We start from the raw sequence: 25,827 nt of genomic DNA, 5'->3' as shown, positions 1-25,827 counted from the left end.
TCCCGTTCAACTGGGTCAATTATCTCGGAAGTCGGGGAGGATCGTAGATGTAATTTTTTCAAAATAATCTTCCGTGCAAACAAATGAAGGTCCTTTAAGGCTATGAAAAAGTCAAAATTATTAGAAGGAGAGAAAGATAACCCAAGCTCCAAAACCTCACGTTGTGGTTTGGAGAGATCATGTGAGGACAAATTTATTACCTCCAAATTGCTGGTTTTAGATTTTTTATCCATTTGGGGGGAAGTCGTCAGTTTTCTTTTATTATTACTAGATTTTCCATTCTTCCAATCATTGTTTCTCACATGATCTCTCTTATTCCAGAACGACCTAGATCCATCCATACTTGATGTTCTATCCTCAGCCGAGGATACTGATGACACTGATGTAGAGCGACTCCTAGAAAATTTCTTATTATATGTTGTACGTTTATGCCACCTATATACCCGGTCTTGTTGTCGATCTCCCAGGTCTCGTTGGTACTTTTTGGTTTTATTTTGTACCAATTCGGTTTCCCATTTTTTTACAGCTACATCCACTTCATTTTTAAATTTCGTTACCATTTCCCCAGTGAGGCACTTATTAATTTCATCCTGTATTTTTTTAAGTTCTAAATCCAGTTCCTTTAATTGACTATCATTGGATCTAGACAGGAGTTCCATGAATTTCTTGGAGCACGTGGAGGCCGCATCCTCCCATTGTCTGATAAACTCAGGATCATCCACCACAAACGAAGGGAACACTTGGACCCTTAGTCCTCTAGGGATTAGGCCACATCCCAAATACCGCTCCAAGAAGGCACGATTCCACCATAGGCGAGTACGCCTATTAAGCAGCTCCTTGTATTTAGATGTTAAATTACTAATGTCTCCAGATTTAAAATCAGCAGTGCTCCCAGATCCCTCACTGAATACTCTGTCCAGCTGTGTAAGCCACGCTTTTTCGCGTTCGAGGAAGTCCATTTGCCCCACAATGGTTGCTGTGAAAACACAGAAGCAGATACAATAGACACATCCCACAATGGACAGCAATACAATGGATCTCACACACATACTCAATGGTATAGTGTTAGGGATAATACCCATATTAGAAATCCTTCAAAATAATCAAAGACACTCCAAATCAGCATAGAGACATACTTAGAAAGAAACCATGGAGTACATGTCCCAAAATATAAAAGTACATTTTTATTTATACCAATCTTAAAAACATGAACATAAAGTAATAACATATACAGAGTCATACAGTGGGGGAAACTAAGGATAGCACTGAAAATATAAAAAGGACGGAAGACCCCCATACACCACTAATTCAGGTTTCTAGTATACATGCTCTAAAGTGCAATTCTTAGGGTCAAGACACCACTACATATAGTCCGCAAATGAACATCTCCATCTTCCCAAGTGGGATGCCGCTGACCACAGACCGGCCTATATTACATTCTAAGCGGTTATGATGGCTCTTACCGATATACTCAATCTCCGGTCATAGGGGAGGTCACCGCCGCAGCCCCAACGCGCGTTTCGCGTTGGCTTCGTCAGGGGGCAGTGCGGTGCATAGTCCTGGGCCTGATTTTATACTGCCTAAAAAACATACCGGATCAGGTGCGCCTCATTGCGGCGCATGTCCCTCATTAGTCCCGCCGGGAAGTGCATCGCGGGCCGCATCCGACATGGCGCCGCGGCTCACAGTCGCGTACTAGTGACGCCACTGAACCGCAGACGTCACTACAGGGCGCCGCCCACAATGCCCCAGACGCAGGACATGGAGGACATGCGCACTGGGCACGGAACACCAGGTACAAGTGAAATCAAAATGCAATTGCTCACAAATACAGAATTGCATAGAAACAAAGTGCAAAGTGCAAAATATGCATATAATCTGACAACAGACTATGCAATCATACTTATATATATACTCTTTAAGAAAGTGCAAGTAAAACATAGAATGAACGGGATCTGTACATCGACTGATACTGTAATTCAACTAGCGCATATAAACAATAATATCATAACAATATATCTCACATATGATTACTACAAATATTTCATTTTCGTGCTTAATAAACCATAGACCATATCCAAATTTGTTTCAATGTAATCTAACAATTCCGCCCAATACATAAAGACATAGGTGCAGGAATACAAATTCAATCCTGTTGATGTATATAGACCATACATAATAAATATCAAACATACAAAAAAGTGAAAAATACAACAAAATAAACATGCTAAACATGATCCGGTATGTTTTTTAGGCAGTATAAAATCAGGCCCAGGACTATGCACCGCACTGCCCCCTGACGAAGCCAACGCGAAACGCGCGTTGGGGCTGCGGCGGTGACCTCCCCTATGACCGGAGATTGAGTATATCGGTAAGAGCCATCATAACCGCTTAGAATGTAATATAGGCCGGTCTGTGGTCAGCGGCATCCCACTTGGGAAGATGGAGATGTTCATTTGCGGACTATATGTAGTGGTGTCTTGACCCTAAGAATTGCACTTTAGAGCATGTATACTAGAAACCTGAATTAGTGGTGTATGGGGGTCTTCCGTCCTTTTTATATTTTCAGTGCTATCCTTAGTTTCCCCCACTGTATGACTCTGTATATGTTATTACTTTATGTTCATGTTTTTAAGATTGGTATAAATAAAAATGTACTTTTATATTTTGGGACATGTACTCCATGGTTTCTTTCTAAGTATGTCTCTATGCTGATTTGGAGTGTCTTTGATTATTTTGAAGGATTTCTAATATGGGTATTATCCCTAACACTATACCATTGAGTATGTGTGTGAGATCCATTGTATTGCTGTCCATTGTGGGATGTGTCTATTATACTACCCCTCCATCATTGGCAGCACTCCCTCCATCATTTACAGCCCTCCTCCTTCATTTACAGCCCTCCTCCATCATTTGCAGCCCTCCTCCATCATTTGCAGCACTCCTTCATCATTTGCAGCACTCCACTCCATAATTTGCAGCACTCCTGCATCATTTGCAGCCCCCTCCATCATTGGCAGCACTCCTCCATCATTTGCAGCACCCCTCCATCATTGGCAGCACTCTCTCCATCATTTACAGCCCTCCTCCTTCATTTACAGCCCTCCTCCATCATTTGCAGCCCTCCTCCATCATTTGCAGCACTCCTTCATCATTTGCAGCACTCCACTCCATAATTTGCAGCACTCCTGCATCATTTGCAGCCCCCTCCATCATTGGCAGCACTCCTCCATCATTTGCAGCACCCCTCCATCATTGGCAGCACTCCCTCCATCATTTACAGCCCTCCTCCATCATTTGCGGCCCCCTCCATCATTTACAGCCCTCCTCCATCATTTACAGCCCTCCTCCATCATTTGCGGTCCCCTCCATCATTTGCAGCACCCCTCCATCATTTACAGCCCTCCTCCATCATTTACAGCCCTCCTCCATCATTTGCGGACCCCTCCATCATTTGCAGCACCCCTCCATCATTTACAACCATCCTCCATCAATTACAGCCCCCCCCCCCTCCATCATTTGCAACCCCCATCCATCTCTGGCAGCACTCCCTCCATCACCGCCCTCTTCCATCATTTGCAGCCCTCCTCCATCATTTACAGCCCTCCTCCATCATTTACAGCCCTCCTCCATCATTTGCAACCCCCATCCATCTCTGGCAGCACTCCCTCCATCACCGCCCTTTTCCATCATTTGCAGCCTCCTCCATCATTTGCAGCCTCCTCCATCATTTGCAGCCCTCCTCCATCATTTGCGGTCCCCTCCATCATTTGCAGCACCCCTCCATCATTTACAGCCCTCCTCCATCATTTACAGCCCTCCTCCATCATTTGCGGACCCCTCCATCATTTGCAGCACCCCTCCATCATTTACAACCATCCTCCATCAATTACAGCCCCCCCCCCCCCTCCATCATTTGCAACCCCCATCCATCTCTGGCAGCACTCCCTCCATCACCGCCCTCTTCCATCATTTGCAGCCCTCCTCCATCATTTACAGCCCTCCTCCATCATTTGCAACCCCCATCCATCTCTGGCAGCACTCCCTCCATCACCGCCCTTTTCCATCATTTGCAGCCTCCTCCATCATTTGCAGCCTCCTCCATCATTTGCAGCCTCCTCCATCATTTACAGCCCTCCTCCATCATTTGCAGCACCCCCCTCAATCATTTACAGCCCCCCTCAATCATTTGCAGCACCCCTCCATCATTTACTGCTCCCCTCCATAATTTGCAGGACCCCTCCATCATTTGCAGCCCCCTCCATCATTTGCAGCCCTCCTCACCCATTTAATTAATTTTATAAAGAAAAAAAAAATGCTCCTCTTCTTGTCACGTAGACGCTGTACCTGGAAGGAGCCCATACATTGCATCATTCTCAGCAGTGAATCAGCTAGACTGTATGGGCTGCTGAGAGGAACTGACATGAGCCCCTACATTCTAGCACATTCACTACTGAGACATCCAGAATGTATGGGCTGTAGTCAGGACCTGCAGGGAGCCCATACATTCTAGCTACAGCCATGTCACCTGACCAGAAGCCCAGGGAGGGTAGAGGGAGTCGAAGACTCAGAGCTGCGCAGCCGTCAAGGTAAGACGGCTGTGCACACAGCTGAGCTCAGAGAAAGCTCCTGGCACCGACGTGTGCGCCTGGGGGAGCGGCCCGGGTGGCATTTGCCTCCCTCCTACCCGGCCCAGCCCGCCCCTGCTCATTCCCTCATTCTTGGTGCACATGGCAGCATGCACTCGACATTGCTGACAGGGTCCGGTAGTTCATGCTCACATCTCGGCTTGTTGAAGACCCAATAAGAGAAGCTCTGTTGAATCATCTCAGCAATGAAGCGCTTATTGGAGATGTGACTATTTGGAAAACGAATCGTTACAGAATCAACATTCGCAATCTGGCTTTGGTACCAATTCTATGGGACTGGACCATCCGCTCTTTGATTCTTCAATTACCCCCAAATTCAGTATTAATTTTACCTCTCGACCTGCTTCTGGAATCTGACAGGACTTCATGTTGACGTGAACTTGAGGCTCTGTGAGAACTTCATGCTCAATGACCTGAGTGAGGTCTCTATTTTAGTGTAAGGCTATGTGCACAAGTTGTGGAATGAGGTGCAGAATGTTCTGCACAAAATTGGCATCTCCTGGCAGAAACCGCAGGTGCAGATTTGCCGCGGATTTTGTGCGGTTTTTATACGGAATTGATGCGGATTTTCTGCGGTTTTTACCACTGCGGATTTCTATAATGGAAGAGTGCAGAAACGCTGCAGATCCGCACAACACAAGTGACATGCACTTCTTTTAAATCCGCAGTGTTTCCGCGCGGATTTTTCCGCACCAACTGCACAGCTTTTTTTTTTTTCCTATTGATTTACATTGTACTGTAAATCACAGTGCGGATCTGCAGCGTTTCTGTGCGGAAAAATCCGCTGCGGATCCGCACTAAATCCGCATCGTGTGCATATAGAGTAAAAGCTCCAGGCATTGCTGCTTTTGGGAGCTCAACAAAGTTTCTGCCACTTTGACATCTTCAACATTGGCTTCGTACTTGGCCAACAAACTAGGAGCTTCGTGAGGCTCCCTATCCTGCCAAGATTTGATTCAGTTGAAATGAACACCTTTCTTTTTCCTAGTCGGTGAATTTTATAGTTGACCTCACCAACCTGCTCCACCACTTCATATGATCCTTGCCAATTGGCATGAAACTTGCTCTCCACTGTGGGCACCAGCAAAATTGCCCGATCCCCAGCGTTGAACTGTTTTACTTGAGCCAGCCTATTATGCACCCTGGATTGTGCCTCATGTGCTTAGAGGAGATGCTCTTTCACAATAGGCATCATGTTGGCAGTCCTCTCTTGCATCTAGGTTACATGCGCTTTCACACAATTGCTGTAGGGTGTGGTCTCAGCTTGCCACATACAGGAGTTCAAATGGACTTTGATGATGGGCCACAGATCTAGGGGACCGTGGAAGTGGGCCACTGGCGATGCTAACTGGTATGTGGGACAACAGTAGCTCAATATTTCTCTGCAGCACACAGGTCAGTAGAATCTCTGAGGGATTTACATGTGGGTCTTGTATGACCACCCAAGACAAGAATGAGCCATGTCTAACACTCTGCATCTGTAGGGCCCTGGCATCAGTCAGTAATAGCTCTATTGCATCACACGTTAGTTTGGTCACTCAATATGACAGATCTGCACTCATTACGAAATGCGGGCACCGGATGTCGGCCCCCGGTTCCTGAGGAACACCATTTAAGACAGTCACATTCTCAAGACCACCTTTCAGAGTTAAGTCCCTGAGTTGGGTGGTTCAAAAGTTTTATCTGGACACCTTCACCTCGGTGACATTGGCTTCCGGGGAAAGTCGGAAAGTCGTCGACCGCAGCATCCTTGCGCTCCCATATGAATGGTCTCAGACATAACAAAAAAATGGGTTTTAACAACAGAACTTTAAATAGGACAGAATCCTGTTGGATACATGCACTTCAAAGTTTATATCCCTACGGACTAAATGATGTGGTTAATCAGTAACATTACGAATGAAGATGAGTGACAAAGCCGAGAGTTAGAAAGATCATCAATAAACCGTCTGAGGTCAGTACAGGCAAAGCAGGAACAGAACAGCCGGGGTAAACTAGACCCAGTATGGTCTATAACTGGTAATTCCTAGCAGTAAGCTGGAGGCTCAGGGCGCTGTCCCATTGGCCAAAGCAGGGAGCTGATTACTGCCAGACTGGGCAGCTCTAAAGGTCCCAGCCACCCTAGTCTCTGTGAATGGATAGAGCTTGCACCTCTCAGAGCTTCGAGTCGTGACGTCTCCTCCATCCCCAGTGCAGCCCACAGCCTGGTGACGGCAGACGAGGCAGGAGCAGGAGGACACGTGATGTGGGACTTTACCACTGGCTGTTAATTAGCGATTTGTGGACATATGAACCGCGCACATCTTATAGAACTTGTATATCATTCAGGCAAAAGAATCTGTTCTTTAGAATTGAGATAATTATTATTCGTGTATCAGGATTGTCTATTTATTTGTAAAAAAAAAAATAATTTTTGTAGTTTTTGTATATTTTCATCTCTATGTAAGTCTGGTATTTGACTGGGCTTAAGCTGAGGCTTGAAAATGATCCAGGAACAATGGACAAGGCTAATGAGATGAATGAGTATTTCAACAGGTTCAGCAGTACATGTGTAATGCAAACTGATAGTGGATGGGAACTGGGTGCAAATTCTGCAACATCGATATTGGAGGATGAGCAGACCTATTTTAGAGTATCCGAAAATGATGTGAGGAGGCAGTTTAAGTCACTTAACATTGGTAAAGCTGCAGGACCTGATGGACTCAGCTCACGTGTCCTTAAAGTGTGTGCAGACCAGCTGTGTACTGTCTTTACGCGCCTATTTAATGGAAGTCTACAAACACAGAGGGTACCGGTGTTATGGAAAACTTCCTGTCTGGTGCCGGTACCCAAGACTTCTTCTCCTGCAACCCTAAATGACTATCGTCCTGTAGCCTTAACATCTCACGCTATGAAGGCCTTGGAAAGATTAGTGCTTGCTCACTTAAGACCGAGGGTCAATGCTTTTATTGATCCCCTTCAGTTTGCCTACCGACATAGATTGGGGGTGGATGATGCTATCCTTTCTCTGTTACATAGGGTACATTCATTTCTGGAGACTGACGGAACCACGGTGCGAGCGATGTTCTTCGATTTCTCGAGTGCATTTAACTCCCTGCAGCCACTTTTACTACACGAAAAGATGACTGATATGAAGGTGGAGGAGGGGATGAGAAATTGGATAACTGACTTCCTATCAGATCGGCCACAGTTTGTACAGATGGGAGCAGTGGTGTCAGGCAGATTACTGAGCAGTGTAGGTGCCCCCCAGGGAACGGTGCTTGCGCCCTTTCTATTCACACTGTATACTTCAGACTTTCAGTATAAATCTGAACTTTGCCATCTTCAAAAATTTTCGGATGACTCTGTGGTTGTGGGATGCATTAGGGGAGATCAGGGGGATGAGGAATATAGAAGGGTGGTGTCGAATTTCGTGGATTGGTGCAATGGTAACTATCTGCAGCTAAATGTTAAGAAAACCAAGGAGTTGGTGGCCAACTATAGCAGGATAAAGTTGGAATGCTTACCGATCACTATTGCTGGTCAGGAGGTAGAGCAGGTGGAGAGTTACAAATATTTGGGGGTCCATTTGGATAGCAAACTGGACTGGAGATGCCACTCAGAGTTTGTCTACAAGAAGGGGATGAGCAGATTGTATTTCCTAAGGAAACTGAGGTCTTTTAATGTGTGTAGCAAAATGTTAGAAATGTTCTACCAATCTGTAGTGGCAAGTGCCATCTTTTTTGCTATCATATGCTGGGGTAGTAGTGTGCGGGCCTCTGATGCTAATAAGCTGAATAAGATTATTAAGAAGGCAAGTTCTGCTGTGGGCTGTAATCTGGACTCTTTTGGGGAGGTAGTGGAGAAAAGAACTCTGAGAAAGTGTATGACAATTATGAACAATAATGCACATCCATTATATGAGCTATTCATGAGACAGAAGAGCACCTTCAGCAACCGGCTAATACTTCTGAGGTGTAAGAAGGAAAAATATAGGAAATCGTTTGTGCCAACTGCCATGGGGATGTACAACAATAACATTAGGGTTAAACCACCAAGGTGAATGTCTACTTATTTCTCTGCATTTCGGTTCACTCGTTGTGTATGACCTATTCTAGTGTGTGGTGTTCTTCTGTCAACAGGCTGTCATGTCAACTGTGGAATTCCTTTGTGATTTTTGTGATTTGAGTTGTGCTGCTGTGATACCATAATTTCCCAAGGGATCAATAAAGTGTATCGTATCGTATCGTATTTAAATGAAAAGTCATTTTATGCTTATGATCCGAGTTTTTCATATTTTAGCATTTCGTATAATCGTATTTCCGGTATCAGCCTCGGCTTTGTCATGTGAATTTATGGTCGAGTTAGACTGCAGTTCTACCTGACAAACTGTAAGAGAAGCCAAAGCGCGTCATCATATTATTATTATTATTAATATAATGTTAATCTGCAGATTTATAGCGTTCTAAAGTTGTGCGACCGCCGCGTTGAAAACTCAGCTATCGGGAGGAAATAAACATTATTTCTCCCAGCCACCTCCGGCTTTCAGTCACAGAGTAACGGCCGTCACGACTTCAGTCATCGCTCAGCATATAGTGTCCGCTGGACGCGCACGCAAGGGTAGGGGAAAGCGGACATGGCACTGGAAGAGAGTGAGTGGTGGAAAAAAGCAGGGAGGTGAAGGGATGAGGGGGCTTGGGTCGGTGAGGAGCTGGGGGGGGGCATGGCTAAAGTGCAGGAAGGAAATGACATGTATGTCGGGGTCACATGGTCGTGAGTTTTTTGGGGTGATACCTGGCGATGGAATGTCGGGTTCACGTTAACAAGAGTGAAGGCAACCTCTTCCCTCGGACTCACGGTGCTCCTGAGCTAAAATAGAACGTGGCTAGGAGTAAAGCGTGTGGGGGGGGGGGGGGGGGCAATGTTATGGGGAAAGACCACCAGGCTTTGGAATTTTATGGCTTCGGGGACCCTACCAAGAGTCTTTTTAATTATTAATAAATTGGCTGCTGTGGCCATTTAATATCCAAAGAAATGTGTCTGTCCTTTGTTCGTGGGAGTGAGGCCTAAGGGGGGGCGGGTCACGGATAATCGATCTGTCCAGGGTCAAGTGAGAGTCGGCTGTAACCACAGCACTGAGGGACAGCTGGATCTGTACTAATCCACTGCTGAGCCGGCTGTAAGCAAGTGCCGGAGCGTGGAGAGCGGGGACTGAAACACAACCGGCCGCCTCACCTCTATGACTGAAAGCCGGAGGAATAAAGTTCCCAGAGCTGATGTAAAAAGCCGGGGTCACACTTACAAGTACAATGCGAGAAACTCACACGAGTCTCTCGTATCAATACACGGCACTGCAGCCGGCACTCAGGACCGATGTGTTCAGCTGCATAGAAATACAGGCAACCGCATGCTCCGGTCTCGAGTGCCGGCGGCAGTGACGGGTATTGATATGAGAGACTTGTGTGGGTTTCTTGCATCACACTCGCAAGTGTGACCCCGGCCTAATACTTACATAACATACAGGTCTACTGCGTGCACATTACACACACGGCTCCGCTCCACACACATTACACACACAGCTCCACTTCGTGCACATTACACACACGGCTCCGCTCCGCACACATTATACACGGCTCCGCTCCGCACACATTACACACACGGCTCCGCTCCGCACACATTACACACACGGCTCCGCTCCGTGCACACTACACACATGGCTCCGCTCCGCACACATTACACACACGGCTCCGCTCCGCGCACATTACACACACGGCTCCGCTCCGCACACATTACACACACGGCTCCGCTCCGCACACATTACACACACGGCTCCGCTCCGCGCACATTACACACACGGCTCCACACAGATTACACACACGGCTCCGGTCTTCGCACATTACACACACGGCTCTACTCCACGCACATTACACACCCGGCTCCGCACACATTACACACACGGCTCCGGTCTTCGCACATTACACACACGGCTCTACTCCACGCACATTACACACCCGGCTCCGCACACATTACACACACGGCTCCGCTCCACACACATTACACACACGGCTCTACTCCACGCACTTACACACACGGCTCCGCTCGGTGCACACTACACACACGGCTCCGCTCCGCACACATTACACACACGGCTCCGCTCCGCGCACATTACACACACGGCTCCGGTCTTCGCACACATTACACACACGGCTCCGCACACATTACACACACGGCTCCGCTCCGCACACATTACACACACGGCTCCGCTCCGTGCACATTACACACACGGCTCCGCTCCGCACACATTACATACACGGCTCCGCACATATTATACACACGGCTCCGTGCACATTACACACACGGCTCTACGCACATTACACACATGGCTTCACACACGGCTCCGCTTTGCGCACATTACACACACGACTCCATTACACACACGGCTCCGCTCCGCACACATTACACACACGGCTCTGCTCCGTGCACATTACACACACGGCTCCGGTCTTCGCACATTACACACACGGCTCCGCTCCACACACATTACACACACGGCTCCGCTCCGCACACATTACGCACACGGCTCCGCACACATTACACACACTGCTCCGCTCCGCACACATTACACACACGGCTCCGCTCCGCACACATTACACACACGGCTCCGCTCCGTAAACATTACACACACGGCTCCGCTCCGCACACATTACACACACGGCTCCGCACACATTACACACACGGCTCTGCTCCGCACACATTACACACACGGCTCCGCTCCGCACACATTACACACACGGCTCCGCTCCGCACACATTACACACACGGCTCCGCTCCGCACACATTACACACACGGCTCCGCTCTGTGCACATTACACAAACGACTCCGCTCCGCACACATTACACACGGCTCCGGTCTTCGCACATTACACACACGGCTCCGCTCCACACACATTACACACACCGCTCCGCACACATTACACACACGGCTCCGCACACATTACACACACGGCTCCGCTCCGCACACATTACACACACGGCTCCGCTCCGTGCACATTACACACACGGCTCCGCTCCGCACACATTACATACACGGCTCCGCACATATTATACACACGGCTCCGTGCACATTACACACACGGCTCTACGCACATTACACACATGGCTTCACACACGGCTCCGCTTTGCGCACATTACACACACGACTCCATTACACACACGGCTCCGCTCCGCACACATTACACACACGGCTCTGCTCCGTGCACATTACACACACGGCTCCGGTCTTCGCACATTACACACACGGCTCCGCTCCACACACATTACACACACGGCTCCGCTCCGCACACATTACGCACACGGCTCCGCACACATTACACACACTGCTCCGCTCCGCACACATTACACACACGGCTCCGCTCCGCACACATTACACACACGGCTCCGCTCCGTAAACATTACACACACGGCTCCGCTCCGCACACATTACACACACGGCTCCGCACACATTACACACACGGCTCTGCTCCGCACACATTACACACACGGCTCCGCTCCGCACACATTACACACACGGCTCCGCTCTGTGCACATTACACAAACGACTCCGCTCCGCACACATTACACACGGCTCCGCTCTGTGCACATTACACAAACGACTCCGCTCCGCACACATTACACACACGGCTCCGCTCCGCACACATTACACACACGGCTCCGCTCCGCACACATTACACACACGGCTCCGCTCCGCACACATTACACACACGGCTCCGCTCTGTGCACATTACACAAACGACTCCGCTCCGCACACATTACACACGGCTCCGGTCTTCGCACATTACACACACGGCTCCGCTCCACACACATTACACACACGGCTCCGCACACATTACACACACGGCTCCGCACACATTACACACACGGCTCCGCTCCGCACACATTACACACACGGCTCCGCTCCGCACACATTACACACACGGCTCCGCACACATTACACACATGGCTCTGCTCCGCACACATTACACACACGGCTCCGCTCCGCACACATTACACACACGGCTCCGCACACATTACACACACGGCTCCGCTCCGCACACATTACACACAAGGCTCCGCTCCGCACACATTACACACACGGCTCCGCACACATTACACACATGGCTCTGCTCCGCACACATTACACACACGGCTCCGCTCCGCTCCGCACACATTACACACACGGCTCCGCACACATTACACACACGGCTCCGCTCCGCACACATTACACACACGGCTCCGCTCCGTGCACATTACACACACGGCTCCGCTCCGCACACATTACGCACATGGCTTCGCACACATTACACACACTGCTCCGCTCCGCACACATTACACACACGGCTCCGCTCCGCACACATTACACACACGGCTCCGCTCCGCACACATTACACACACAGCTCCGCTCCGCACACATTACACACACAGCTCCGCTCCGCACACATTACACACACGGCTCCGCTCCGCACACATTACACGCACGGCTCCGCTCCGCACACATTACACGCACGGCTCCGCTCCGCACACATTACACACACGGCTCCGCTCCGCACACATTACGCACACGGCTCCGCTCCGCACACATTACACACACGGCTCCGCACACATTACACACACGGCTCCGCTCCGCACACATTACACACCCGGCTCCGCACACATTACACACACGGCTCCGCTCCGCACACATTACACACGCGGCTCCGCTCCGCACACATTACACACACGGCTCCGCTCCGCACACATTACACACACGGCTCCGCTCCGCACACATTACACACACGGCTCCGCTCCGCACACATTACACACACGGCTCCGCTCCATCCTCCTCTATCACACTAGACATCATCCAGCACAGCAGAGTCCTGCAGACACTGAGAACCCTGGAGCTCCGCCCCTGATCATGTGACTCCTCCACATGTGACTGATCACATGACGGTGACGTCACACAGGTCCTGTCCGCACACGGGGCCGCTCTGCAGGTGGAGGTAGGTGCTGGGTCCTCACCCCGATCTACAGGGAGTCGCCCTATTTATTGCCGCCATCACCCTGCACTGTATATGGGGGAGAGAGTGACTGATGGGATTTCTCTGGACTTTATAAAGACATCTGAACCAGTAGCACATAACAGCCCGGGCAGCACGGTGGCGCGGTGGTTAGCACAGCAGCCTTGCAGCGCTGGAGTCCTGGGTTCTAATCCCACCCAGGACAACATCTGCAAAGAGTTTGTGTGTTCTCTCCGTGTTTGCGTGGGTTTCCTCCGGGTTCTCCGGTTTCCTCCCACATTCCAAAGACATACTGATAGGGAATGTAGATTGTGAGCCCCATCGGGGACAGCGATGATAATGTGTGCAAAACTGTAAAGCGCTGCGCTATATAAAAATAAAGATTATTATTATTAACAGCCTTATACTGAAGCTACATAGGGCGGGACTGGGGAAACTATACAGATAGGTGAGGAATTGGCTAAATGACCGGAAACAAAGAGTCGTCATAAATGATATGTTCTCTAAAAGGGATCTAGTCAGCAGTGGGGACCGCAGGGATCTGTGCCGGGAGCAGTGGGGACCACAGAATGACCAAAAACCAGCGTTGTTTTTCGCCTCTTTTTTTTAAAATTTTTTACGGTGTTCACTGAAGGGGTTAACTAATGGGACAGTTTTATAGGTCGGGTCGTTACGGACACAGCGATACTAAATATGTGTACGTTTATTGTTTTTATTTTATTTACGGTACATAAAGAAATGTTTTTTTTTTGGAAAAATATATTTTTTCTTTATTAGGAATTTTAAAAAAAATATTTTTACACATGTTAATTTTTTTTTTTTTTTCTTCTTTACATTGTCCCAGGGTGGGACATTACTGTATAAAGTCAGATCGCTGATCTGACACTTTGCACAGCAAATCTGAGATCTGTGAGCGATCTGAGAGGCAGTGCAAGATGCTTGCTGGCGCCTGCTCTGCTTGCAAGCCACCTCCCTGCAGGACCCGGAAGGACCCCACAGCCATCCTGGATCCATGGCCTGCAGGGAGGAGATCCTCGGAACAACGTGATTACATCGCGTTGTTCCGAGGGTCTCAGGGAAGCACGCAGGGAGCCCCCTCCCTGTGCGATGCTTCCCTGTGCCACTGGAACACTGCGATCTTGTTTGATCGCAGTATTCCGGGGGTTAAAGTGCTGTGAGCGGTCCGTGCCCGAATGGGCAAACACTTGTCAGACGAGGTGTAATGTAGATAAATGCAGAGTAATGCACTGAGGACAGAGTAATCCTATTGCCGTATATACATTAAATGGGAGTATTCTCTGGACTACAGAACAGGAGAAGGACTTGGGCATTATGGTTACAAGTAAACTGAGCAGCAGTACTCAGTGTCAGGCAGCAGCCAGAAAAGCAAGCAAGATTTTAAGATGTACAAAAAGAGATAAAATCCCGCGAACCCTTTTATAAATCACTGGTGAGGCCACATCTAGAATATGGGATCCAGTGTGGGGCTCCACATTTTAAAAAGGATATTCACAAGTTAGAATCAATTCCATGACAGACATCTAGATTATTACAAGGGATGGAAGGCCGCTCATATGAGGAGAGGTTGGAAAAGTTGGGCTTCTTTAGCTTAGAAAAAAGATGCCTCAGAGGAGATCTCATTTGTATGTATAAATATACACCGCTCAAAACATTGGAGGGAACACTTAATAGAATATAACTCCAAGTAAATCAAACTTCTCTGAAATCAAACTGTCCACTTAGGAATCAACACTGTTTGACAATCAATTTCACATGCTGTTGTGCAAATGGAATGGACAACAAATGGAAATTATTGGCAATTATCAAGACACCCTCAATAAAGAAGCGGTTCTGCAGGTGGGGACCACAGACCACATCTCAGTACCAATGCTTTCTGGCTGATGTTTTGGTCACTTTTGAATGTTGGTTGTGTTTTCACACTCGTGGTAGCATGAGACGGACTCTACAACCCACACAAATGGCTCAGGTAGTGCAGCTCATCCAGGATGGCACATGAATGCGAGCTGTGGCAAGAAGGTTTGCTGTGTCTCAGCGTAGTGTCCAGAGGCTGGAGGCGCTACCAGGAGACGTGGAGGGGCCATAGGAGGGCAACAACCCAGCAGCAGGACAGCTACCTCAGCCTTTGTTCCAGAGGAACAGGAGGAGCACTGCCAGAGCCCTGCAAAATGACCTCCAGAAGGCCACAAATGTGCATGTCTGCACAAACGGTTAGAAACCGACTCCATGAGGATGGTCTGAGTGCCCGACGTCCACAGGTGGGGGTTGTGCTCACAGCCCAGCCCTGTGCAGGACGATCGGCATTTGCCACAGAACACCAGGATTGGCAAATTCACCACTGGCTCCCTGTGCTCTTCACAGATGAAAGTAGGTTCACACTGAGCACATGTGACAGAGTCTGGAGACGCCGTGGAGAGTGATCTGCTGCCTGCAACATCCTTCAGCATGGCCAGTTTGGCAGTGGGTCACTAATGGTGTGGGATGGCATTTCTTGGCAGGGCCGCACAGCCCTCCATGTGCTCGTCAGAGGTAGCCTGACTGACATTAGGTACGAGATGAGATCCTCAGACCCCTTGTGAGACCATATGTTGGTGCGGTTGGCCCTTGTTTCCTCCTAATGCAGGACAATGCCAGACCTCATGTGGCTGGAGTGTGTCAGCAGTTCCTGCAAGATGAAGGCATTGAAGCTATGGACTGGCCGCCTGTTCCCCAGACCTGAATCCGATTGAACACATCTAGGACATCATGTCTCGCTCCATCCACCAACGTCACATTGCACCACCGACTGTCCAGGATTTGGCGGATGCTTTAGTCCTGGTCTGGGAGGAAATCCCTCAGGAGACCATCCGCCGCCTCATCTGGAGAATGCCTAGATGTTGTAGGCAGGTCATACAGGCACGTGGAGGCCACACACACTACTGAGCATCATTTCCTCGTCTTGAGGCATTTCCACTGAAGTTGGATCAGCCTTGTACTTAATTTTCCACTTTGATTTTGAGCATCATTCCAACTCCAGACCTCCGTGGGTATTAGTTCTGATTTACGTTGATCATTTTTAGGTTTTATTGTTCTCAACACATTCCACTGTGTAATGAATAAAGATTTACAACTGGAATATTTCATTCAGTGATATCTAGGATGTGGGATTTTAGTGATTCCTTTGTTTGTTTGAACGGTTTGTGTGGCCAGTAGAACACTGGTATGTCTTGTTCCTTCCAAGGACCATGCAACTATGACCCTGCACTGTATATGGGGGACAAGTAGAGAGTGACAGACCCTGCACTGAATTCCAGTAAATGAGCAGGCAGGACACCGTCTCGGTCTCTTGAACACTTTTGCTGTGAATCTACATCAGACATTTTACCAAGTATCACAGATCAGCAGATTGATATCATCCCTTTGATCGCAGCTTTCCTGCCTCCTCATTTCCTCTCTCTAATTGTTTTGTTTTAAATTATGTGTAAGATGAATGTTTGTTAAAATAAAGAAAATCCTCGGTGAATTGCAAGGACAGCATTGTTGGCGGTAATGTCAATGTGTTTATGTGACCATTGCAGCATCTGATTGGCTGTAATGATATGATCATTACCTATCATGGAGGAGCCGCCCTGACAAGTTATTATCCTCATCCATCCAAGCAGAGAACAAAACATCTTCACTTTACATCCTCTAAAATATGTCCATGTATTATCTCACTGTTTATCATGTTTTGATATTTATTTAACAACATTTAATAAATTATCTTTTGTTTATTCTTTTCTAAATAGGAGATTTTTCCTTATTCGCCCATCAAGAATGAGTAAAGACAGAGACGAGATGCTGCAGAGGATAATAAACCTCACCCTGGAGATAATCTTCCATCTTACTGGAGAGGTGAGAGGCTCTGATGTCATCACATGATGTCATTATCTATGGGAATAACAGGGGATATGACCGGAGAGGTGAGAGGCTCTGATGTCATCACATGACCTCATTATCTATGGGAATAACGGGATATGACCGGAGAGGTGAGAGGCTCTGATGTCATCACATGACCTCATTATCTATGGGAATAACAGGGGATATGACCGGAGAGGTGATGGACTCTGAAGATGTTTGTAGTGATATTATTAATGTATCCACACTCAGGATTACACAGTAGTGAAGACCTCTAGTGATCGCTTTCAGGCCCCTGTGTCTGAAGGACGGGGAGGAACCCTGAGCCCAATCCTGGAGCCTCCACCTCACCCCCGGATACATGAGGACATCAACGACCAGAAGATCCTAGAACTCGCCAACAAGATGATTGAGCTGCTGACTGGAGAGGTGACACTGCTGGGAATGCTGGGACATTATACAGGACAGCACTGGAGGATTCTGGGTGATGACGGTATCATTGTGTGTGTCAGGTTCCTATAAGGTGTCAGGACGTCGCCGTCTATTTCTCCATGGAGGAGTGGGAGTATCTAGAAGGACACAAGGATCGGTACCAGGAGGTGATGATGGAGGAGCACCGGCCCCGCACATCACCAGGTAATAGACAGGACTAAATACACACGGCCTATAATTCTCTATGTAATAATGGTGTCAGTCCTGTCTGTGTCTCCTCAGTTCTCTCCAGTAAGAGGACAACCCCAGAGAGATGTCCCGCTCCTCCTCCTCCTCCTCCACAGGACCATCAGGTAGATGGAGATCTCCCTATGATGTGTAGACGGCTGTGACGTCCTTGTGTTCAGTCTTGTTTTCTCCTCCAGTATTATATGTTTTATACTTGTGTAATGAGAGCGGTGGAGACGGCAGGATCACAGCTGAACACAGACATCACATGTCCGGATCTTCTCACCATTATTCCCGGGGACTTCTCCCATCATCGGGGACTTTTACAATATTTGTTTTGCAGGTTTTGGATCCGGATAAAGATCTGAACAATATTAATGGTCCAGAGAGAAATTTGAGGGGCGATCAGCGGTGTAAAGAGGAGACCCCTAATGTAAGGAGAGATCAGCGGTGTAAAGAGGAGACCCCTAATGTGAGGGGCGATCAGCGGTGTAAAGAGGAGACCCCTAATGTGAGGGGTAATCAGCGGTGTAAAGAGGAGACCCCTAATGTGAGGGGCGATCAGCGGTGTAAAGAGAAGACCCCTAATGTGAGGGGCAATAAGCGGTACAAAGACGAGACCCCTAATGTGAGGGGTGATCAGTGGTGTAAAGAGGAGATCCCTAATGTGAGGGGCAATAAGCAGTACAAAGACGAGACCCCTAATGTGAGGGGCAATCAGCGGTGCAAAGAGGAAACCCCTAATGTGAGGGGCGATCAGCGGTGCAAAGAGGAGACCCCTACAGATAACCGCCCAGGTGAGTGGTGACAGTGAAATGAAACAGACATAAAGCTGGCTTAAAAAGATTGTGCATCTTGATGCAATTGTGGTTTTTGATACAAGGTTAAGATTGGATCTTTTTTAGATTTGGGTTAATCTTGTTCTACGTTGCGCCCCCTTCTATCCGCAGGTGTTTTTGCACTCGTATTTGAATTCCTTAGGATCTTGTCTAATCAAGTTTGTTATTTCGGAGTTACTGGGTCTTAATAGGGTTGTCCAGTACTCAGATAACCACATCTTAATCACTCTGTTTCCCCTTCGATTAAAAGAAATAAAATATACTTTCCTCCGGTCCTCTTAAGTTTGGAAGTTATTCTGTAGCTTTGGGCTAAGATATATCTTACCGATCACTGGTACTTCCCCATGTTAATAGAGCAGTGGTCCATCATGCACACTGCCTGTACATTAATTCTTATGGAAGTAGCAAAGACAAGACAAACGGTGCCATCTCTCGTGGTCCCATTAAAAATTAATGAATCAGCAGTGTGCATGATCGACCTACACTCCATTCACACTGTCCACATCAGAACCCCAGTTCGTGGGATCAGTGGGGGTCTCAGCAGACAGACCTCAAGCAACCAGGAAATTATTCCCTATTCTGTGGATAGGGGATAACTTCCAAACTTGAGAATACCCCTTTCAATGATCTATTATTACTAATGTCCAAAGTTCTTCTTTTATAGTATTATCTTTGGTGGCATCCAGCGTGTCACTATGGTTTTATATTATGAGTTTCTAAATGAATCTTGATAACACGTGATCTATTAACAATTTTGTTTTTTTATTGTTATGCATAAACACCAAGAATAATACCTTTAAAATTTGTCTTTATTTTTTTATGTTTTTTTGGCAGATTACTGTTCTCAAAATTCAGAGGGACAACTATCTTCAGATTTTAAACCAGATGATCATGATACGATACATTATACAAATGAAGAACGTGGCATTATCACAGATGTACCTTCAGCCCTTCACATCCAAGAGCTGCCATCTAATCCCTTTAAACAGCTTCTATCTCCTGATTCACCCCAGCAAAACAAATGTCAGTTCAGAGGTGTTCAGCATAAAAGAACTCACACAGGAAAGAAGTCATATTCATGTTTAGAGTGTGGAAAATGTTTTACTTGTAAATCCCGACTTGTTATACATTCACGAACTCACACAGGGGAGAAGCCATTCTCATGTTCTCAATGCGAGAAATGTTTTACCCAGAAATCAGATCTTGTTAGACATCAAAAAATTCACCCAGGGGAGAGGATATTTTCATGTACCGTGTGTGAGGAGCATTTTAACGAAAGGTCACTTCTAATTGAACATCAAAAAACTCACAAACGAAAAACATTTTCATGTCCAGACTGTGGGAAATGTTTTATGCTTCAATCAAATCTTTTTAAACATCAAAAAACTCACACAGGGGAGAAACCGTTTCCTTGTTCAGAATGTGGGAAATGCTTTACGCAAAAATCGGTTCTTGTTAGACATCAAATAATTCACACAGGGGAGAAGCCATTCTCATGTACCGTATGTGGAAAGTGTTTTAACCAAAAGTCAGTTCTAAATACACATCAAAGAACTCACACAGAAAAAAAATTTCCATGTCCACAATGTGAAAAATGTTTTAACCACATATCATATCTTTATAAACATCAAAAAAATCACACAGGGGAGAAGCCATTTTCATGTTCAGAATGTGGAAAACGCTTTACCCAAAAATCAGTCCTTATCAGACATCTGGCAATTCATACAAGGTAGACACTATTTTCGTGGAACCTATGTGAGATATGTGTTAAGCAAAAGTTAATTCTAATTGCACATCAAGGAACTCGCACAGGAAAAACATCTCCAGAATGTGAAAAATGATTTATCCGCAAATCAAATGTTTTAAAGGTGCAAAGAACACCCACAGAGCAGTTTTTCAGTTGTTTCATTGACAAACAGTACAGTCCTGGCCAAATGTTTCGGAACAGACATAAATTTTGTTTTTCACATTTTTCCTCTTCAGTGTTTTTCGCTCTTTTAGTCGGATGTTTCTCTGGTTACTGAAGGACAATTCTAAACATTTCATAAGTTTTTACACTTTTATAGACAAATCCATTAAGTTTCAGTCATTCCTCAATGCTCCCAGCGCTGCCCCTTATTCTCCAGACTTCTGCCCCTTATTCTCCAAACTTCTGCATTTCCCGCGGAAGCTGGAAATCGGCTTGTGGGCAGATCCTGACTGATGTCCACCATTCCTGTCTCATTCCTGTCTCATCAAGAGCTTGGACGTTATCACAATTTCTGTGTTTTGTCGCTTCTCAAAGGAACTGAGATTTCGGGACTCAAAATTCAATGTTTTGTTCACAAAGTCACTTAGTTCTCACTTCTACCTTTTGAAATGGTCTTCATCATGCTGGATAAAGCATCACCACATTAATCCTGGATGACGGGTGAAGTTGCTCTTTGAGGAGGTTTAGATCCTGTTCTTTATTCATGGCCGTGTTTTCAGGCTTCTTGTGAGTGACCACCTCAAAGTATGAGAAGCCACCACACGAGTGGTCTAAAGATGCTTTACTGTTGGCAGACACAGGACTCATGGTAGCATCACCTTTTCTTCTCCGGACACTCAATCTTACAGATGTCCCATAAAAGTTTAAAGGAGGCTTTATGGAAGATCCAAATCTGTTGGAATGCGAGGGCATCTCCTGTGTACAGCACCCATTTCAGGTCACCCACAGATTGTCACTTGGGTTCAGGTCTGTTCTCTGGCTTGATTTGGAGGTCACTTAGGTTCATAGTGCTAGAAGCTGAAATTCATCTTAATTTTTAGCTGAGGGCTGAAGGTTTTGATGCAAAATTGACATACTTGGAACTGTCCAGCATTCCCCTCCACTTTGATTAACATCCCAGGTTTACTGCCGAAAAACAGCCAAAAACTATAATGCTGCCTCCACCATGCATCACTGTGTTAATGGTGTTCTTTTAGTGGTGCACAATGTCAGCTTTGCAGCAAACATACCTTTTTGAATTATGGCCAAAAAGTTAGATCTCGTCAGGCCATAGCACCTTTTCCCCCATGCTCCTGACAGGCATGATGGAGGTTTGGGCAAAACATAGCTGTGCCTGAAAGTTTTTATTTGTAAGAAATGGCTTCCATCTTGCCCCTCAACTCCACAGGCCTGACATATGAAGGAAACAGGAGATAATTGTCACATGCAGGACACAATCAGTATTTGCCAGGAAGTCCTGCAGCTCCTTTATTGTTACGGTCTGCCTCTCGGCAGCCTCCTGGAGCAATTTTATTTTGTATTTTATTCAATTTTTGAGGGATGTCCCATTCTAGTTAATGTCACTGTTATGACAAATTTAAGCCACATTATGACGTATACACAATGCTCCATGACTGATAAAAAAAAAAATGAGATCCCTTTGCTGTGTTGTCAGCTGTTTGACTTTTGCTGTAAAATTTAACTGAGAAAATATCAGTAAAATCCTTCTAAAAAAAGTGAAACTTCATATAGAGTTATTCAGAATCCCTGTAAATGACGGCAGCCGTGGGCTGATTACTGTGTAACATGAGGGTAAATGGATCAGCTGGTTCTGAACACAGACACATCCCCAATTATAACAGGTTGTTCTCACTTATGCAGCCACATTATTTTAGTTTTGTTATTTTTCTTTCCTCCCTCAAACTGCTTTCAGTTTCTTTCTCAATAGATTGTGGTTTACATTAAAAGTGGAAAAAAGCTTTGAAATTATTCTTTTTGATAAAAAATGTTTACGTTACTAAACCCTGGGATTTTATTATTGGTGACTTTTTATTTCCACTGTGGGCCAATACTGATGTATGATCTGAGTGCACGGAGTCGTTTGTGTACATGGGTCAAAAATGGTGGCTCTCAGGTTTTGCAAAAGTGACATGGCTCTCAAAACCAACTGTTGCTATGTAATGAGCTCACATGATGAGGTGGATCCTGTCAGCCATAGGTCTGAGTGAGCAGCCTGGACCAAAAGAGACAGTATAGCAGAGCGGTTCCTGACAGATGACATGTGGATGAGCAAGGGCCAGAAGCCCAGTGTATGCAGGACAGCAGACAAAGAATCGAAGCATGTAGCGCAGATAAATCGGAGCTGTGTGTGTGGATTCACAAAAAGGGTTTGGTACCGTGGTAGCCAGTTGACAAAAAAAGCTTGCTCTCAGTGGGAAAAAAAGATAATCTTGTAGTTATGATACCATTTTAACGGCTAACAATAATAAAATAAGTGATGTTACACAGCAGCTTTCGAGACTTCTTAGGTCTCTTCCTCAGGCATGGTATAACAAAGTTTCTGAAGAAACACAAAGATAAGCACACAAAAATGTGACATGGTATAATAAATGAACATTTAAATAAACAAACTGAGCTCAGAGAATGAATCCTTAATTAGATTTGTGGTGTTTTATAATCCCAATATCCAAGTAAGATCAGAGGATTGGTGCCCTCACTGTCTCTGGAGCAGATTCCTGGTGTCCTCACTGTGGCTGGAGCAGATTCCTTAGATTCTGTAGCGAGTCATAAATCCTTCTGACAGATTTAGTCCTGTGTGTAAAGACAAGTAGCCACACCCTGGGAACACAAGCATTTAGAAATGATTGTCATGGCAGCTGGAGGACTAGTGAAGAACCTGCGTATGCCATGTCGGTACACCTATGAAGCCCCGTGAGCGAGCCCCCATAAGAGATCTGTACCTGTACAACACACGGCAATATGACAGCATCATAGGACAAGTGATCACAGAGGAACCAATGAAAAAATGAATATATATGATTTTTTTTTATTGGCTCCCCTGTGATCACTTTTGTCCTGTGCTGCTGTCATGTTGCCGTGTGTTGTATAGGTACATAAACACTGCTCAAAAAAATAAAGGGAACACTTAAACAACAGAATCTAACTCCAAGTAAATCAACCTTCTGTGAAATCAAACTGTCCACTTAGGAAGCAACACTGATTGACAATCAATTTCACATGGTGTTGTGCAAATGGGATAGACAACAGATGGAAATTATTGGCAATTATCAAGACACCCTCAAGGAGTGGTTCTGCAGGTGGGGACCACAGACCACATCTCAGTACCAATGCTTTCTGGCTGATGTTTCGGTCACTTTTGAATGTTGGTTGTGCTTTCACACTCGTGGTAGCATGAGACGGACTCTACAACCCACACTAGTGGCTCAGGTAGTGCAGCTCATCCAGGATGGCACATCAATGCGAGCTGTGGCAAGAAGGTTTGCGGTGTCTGTCAGCGTAGTGTCCAGAGGCTGGAGGCGCTACCAGGAGACAGGCCAGTACACCAGGAGATGTGGAGGGGGCCGTAGGAGGGCAGCAACCCAGCAGCAGGACCGCTACCTCAGCCTTTGTGCAAGAAGAAACAGAGGAGCACTGCCAGAGCCACAAATGTGCTTTTGTCTGCACAAACGGTTAGAAACCGACTCCATGAGGATGGTCTGAGTGCCCGACATGCACAGATGGGGTTGTGCTCACAGCACAACACTGTGCAGGACGCTTGGCATTTGACAACACCAGGATTGGGAAATTCGCCACTGGCGCCCTGTGCTCTTCACAGATGAAAGCAGGTTCACACTGAGCACATGTGACACGTGACAGAGTCTGGAGATGCCATGGAGAGCGATCTGCAGCCTGCAACATCCTTCAGCATGACCGGTTTGGCAGTGGGTCAGTAATGGTGTGGGGTGGCATTTCTTTGGAGGGCCACACAGCCCTCCATGTGCTCGCCAGAGGTCGCCTGACTGCCATTAGGTACCGAGATGAGATCCTCAGACCTCTTGTGAGACAATATGCTGGTGCGGTTGGCCCTGGGTTCCTCCTAATGCAGGACAATACCAGACCTCATGTGGCTGGAGTGTGTCAGCAGTTCCTGCAAGATGAAGGCATTAAAGCTATGGACTGGCCGCCCGTTCCCGAGACCTGAATCCGATTGAGCACTTCTGGGACATCATGTCTCCTTCCATCCATGTCACGTTGCACCACAGACTGTCCAGGAGTTGGCGGATGCTTTAGTCCAGGTCTGGGAGGAAATCCCTCAGGAGACCATCCGCCGCCTCATTAGGAGCATGAGCAGGCGTTGTAGGGAGGTCATACAGGCACGTGGAGGCCACACACACTACTGAGCATCATTTCCTTGTCTTGAGGCATTTCCACTGAAGTTGGATCAGCCTGTAACTTCATTTTCCACTTTGATTTTGAGGTTCGTTCCAACTCCAGACCTCCGTGGGATATTAGTTGTGATTTACATTGATAATTTTTAGGTTTTATTGTTCTCAACACATTCCACTATGTAATGAATAAATATTTACAACTGGAATATTTCATTCAGTGAGGATGTGGGATTTTAGTGTTCCCTTTATTTTTTGAGCAGTGTTTATATGTTCAGATCAATAGTTAACAACAGCCGCCAGCTAATTGGAGGCTGGCAGCTGAAGTCGGCCGCAGGCGCAGAGCACACGTCGCCGGTGTCTGACTTCATTGTCAGTCGCTGGCAAGTGCGCGCTGCTGGAGGGAGCTCGCCGCTGGAGCGCAGGTCAGGTGAGGAGAACTCGGTGTTTTGTTTTTTTTTGCGAACGGCAATCCGGGCGGGCCGGAATGCTGGACACTGTGGGCAATATGCTGGACATACTGGGGAAGATTGCTGGAGTCGGACACACTGGGGGCAATGCTGGAGACAATGGGGCAGATTGCTGGACACACTGTCTGGGGGCAATGCCGGACACACTGGGGCAGATTGCTGGACACACTGTCTGGGGGCAATGCTG

General features: G+C 46.9%; 1 protein-coding gene across 1 annotated transcript in view; it reads left to right on the top strand.

Moving 5' to 3' along the window:
- The first annotated feature begins 13,603 nt into the window (after positions 1-13,603).
- Positions 13,604-25,827, top strand: part of LOC138659048 (oocyte zinc finger protein XlCOF7.1-like) — a 51,861-nt gene continuing 39,637 nt past the window's right edge. The window contains exons 1-3 of the mRNA XM_069745878.1: positions 13,604-13,645; positions 17,449-17,554; positions 17,810-17,986. Coding sequence (XP_069601979.1) covers positions 17,477-17,554; positions 17,810-17,986 — 255 coding nt within the window. The 5' untranslated portion in view covers positions 13,604-13,645; positions 17,449-17,476. The remainder of the gene's footprint in view (positions 13,646-17,448; positions 17,555-17,809; positions 17,987-25,827) is intronic.

The sequence above is a fragment of the Ranitomeya imitator genome, chromosome 1 (assembly GCF_032444005.1).
Source record: "Ranitomeya imitator isolate aRanImi1 chromosome 1, aRanImi1.pri, whole genome shotgun sequence".
Lineage (NCBI taxonomy): Eukaryota > Metazoa > Chordata > Amphibia > Anura > Dendrobatidae > Ranitomeya > Ranitomeya imitator.
This window is presented reverse-complemented; position numbering and strand designations above follow the sequence as displayed.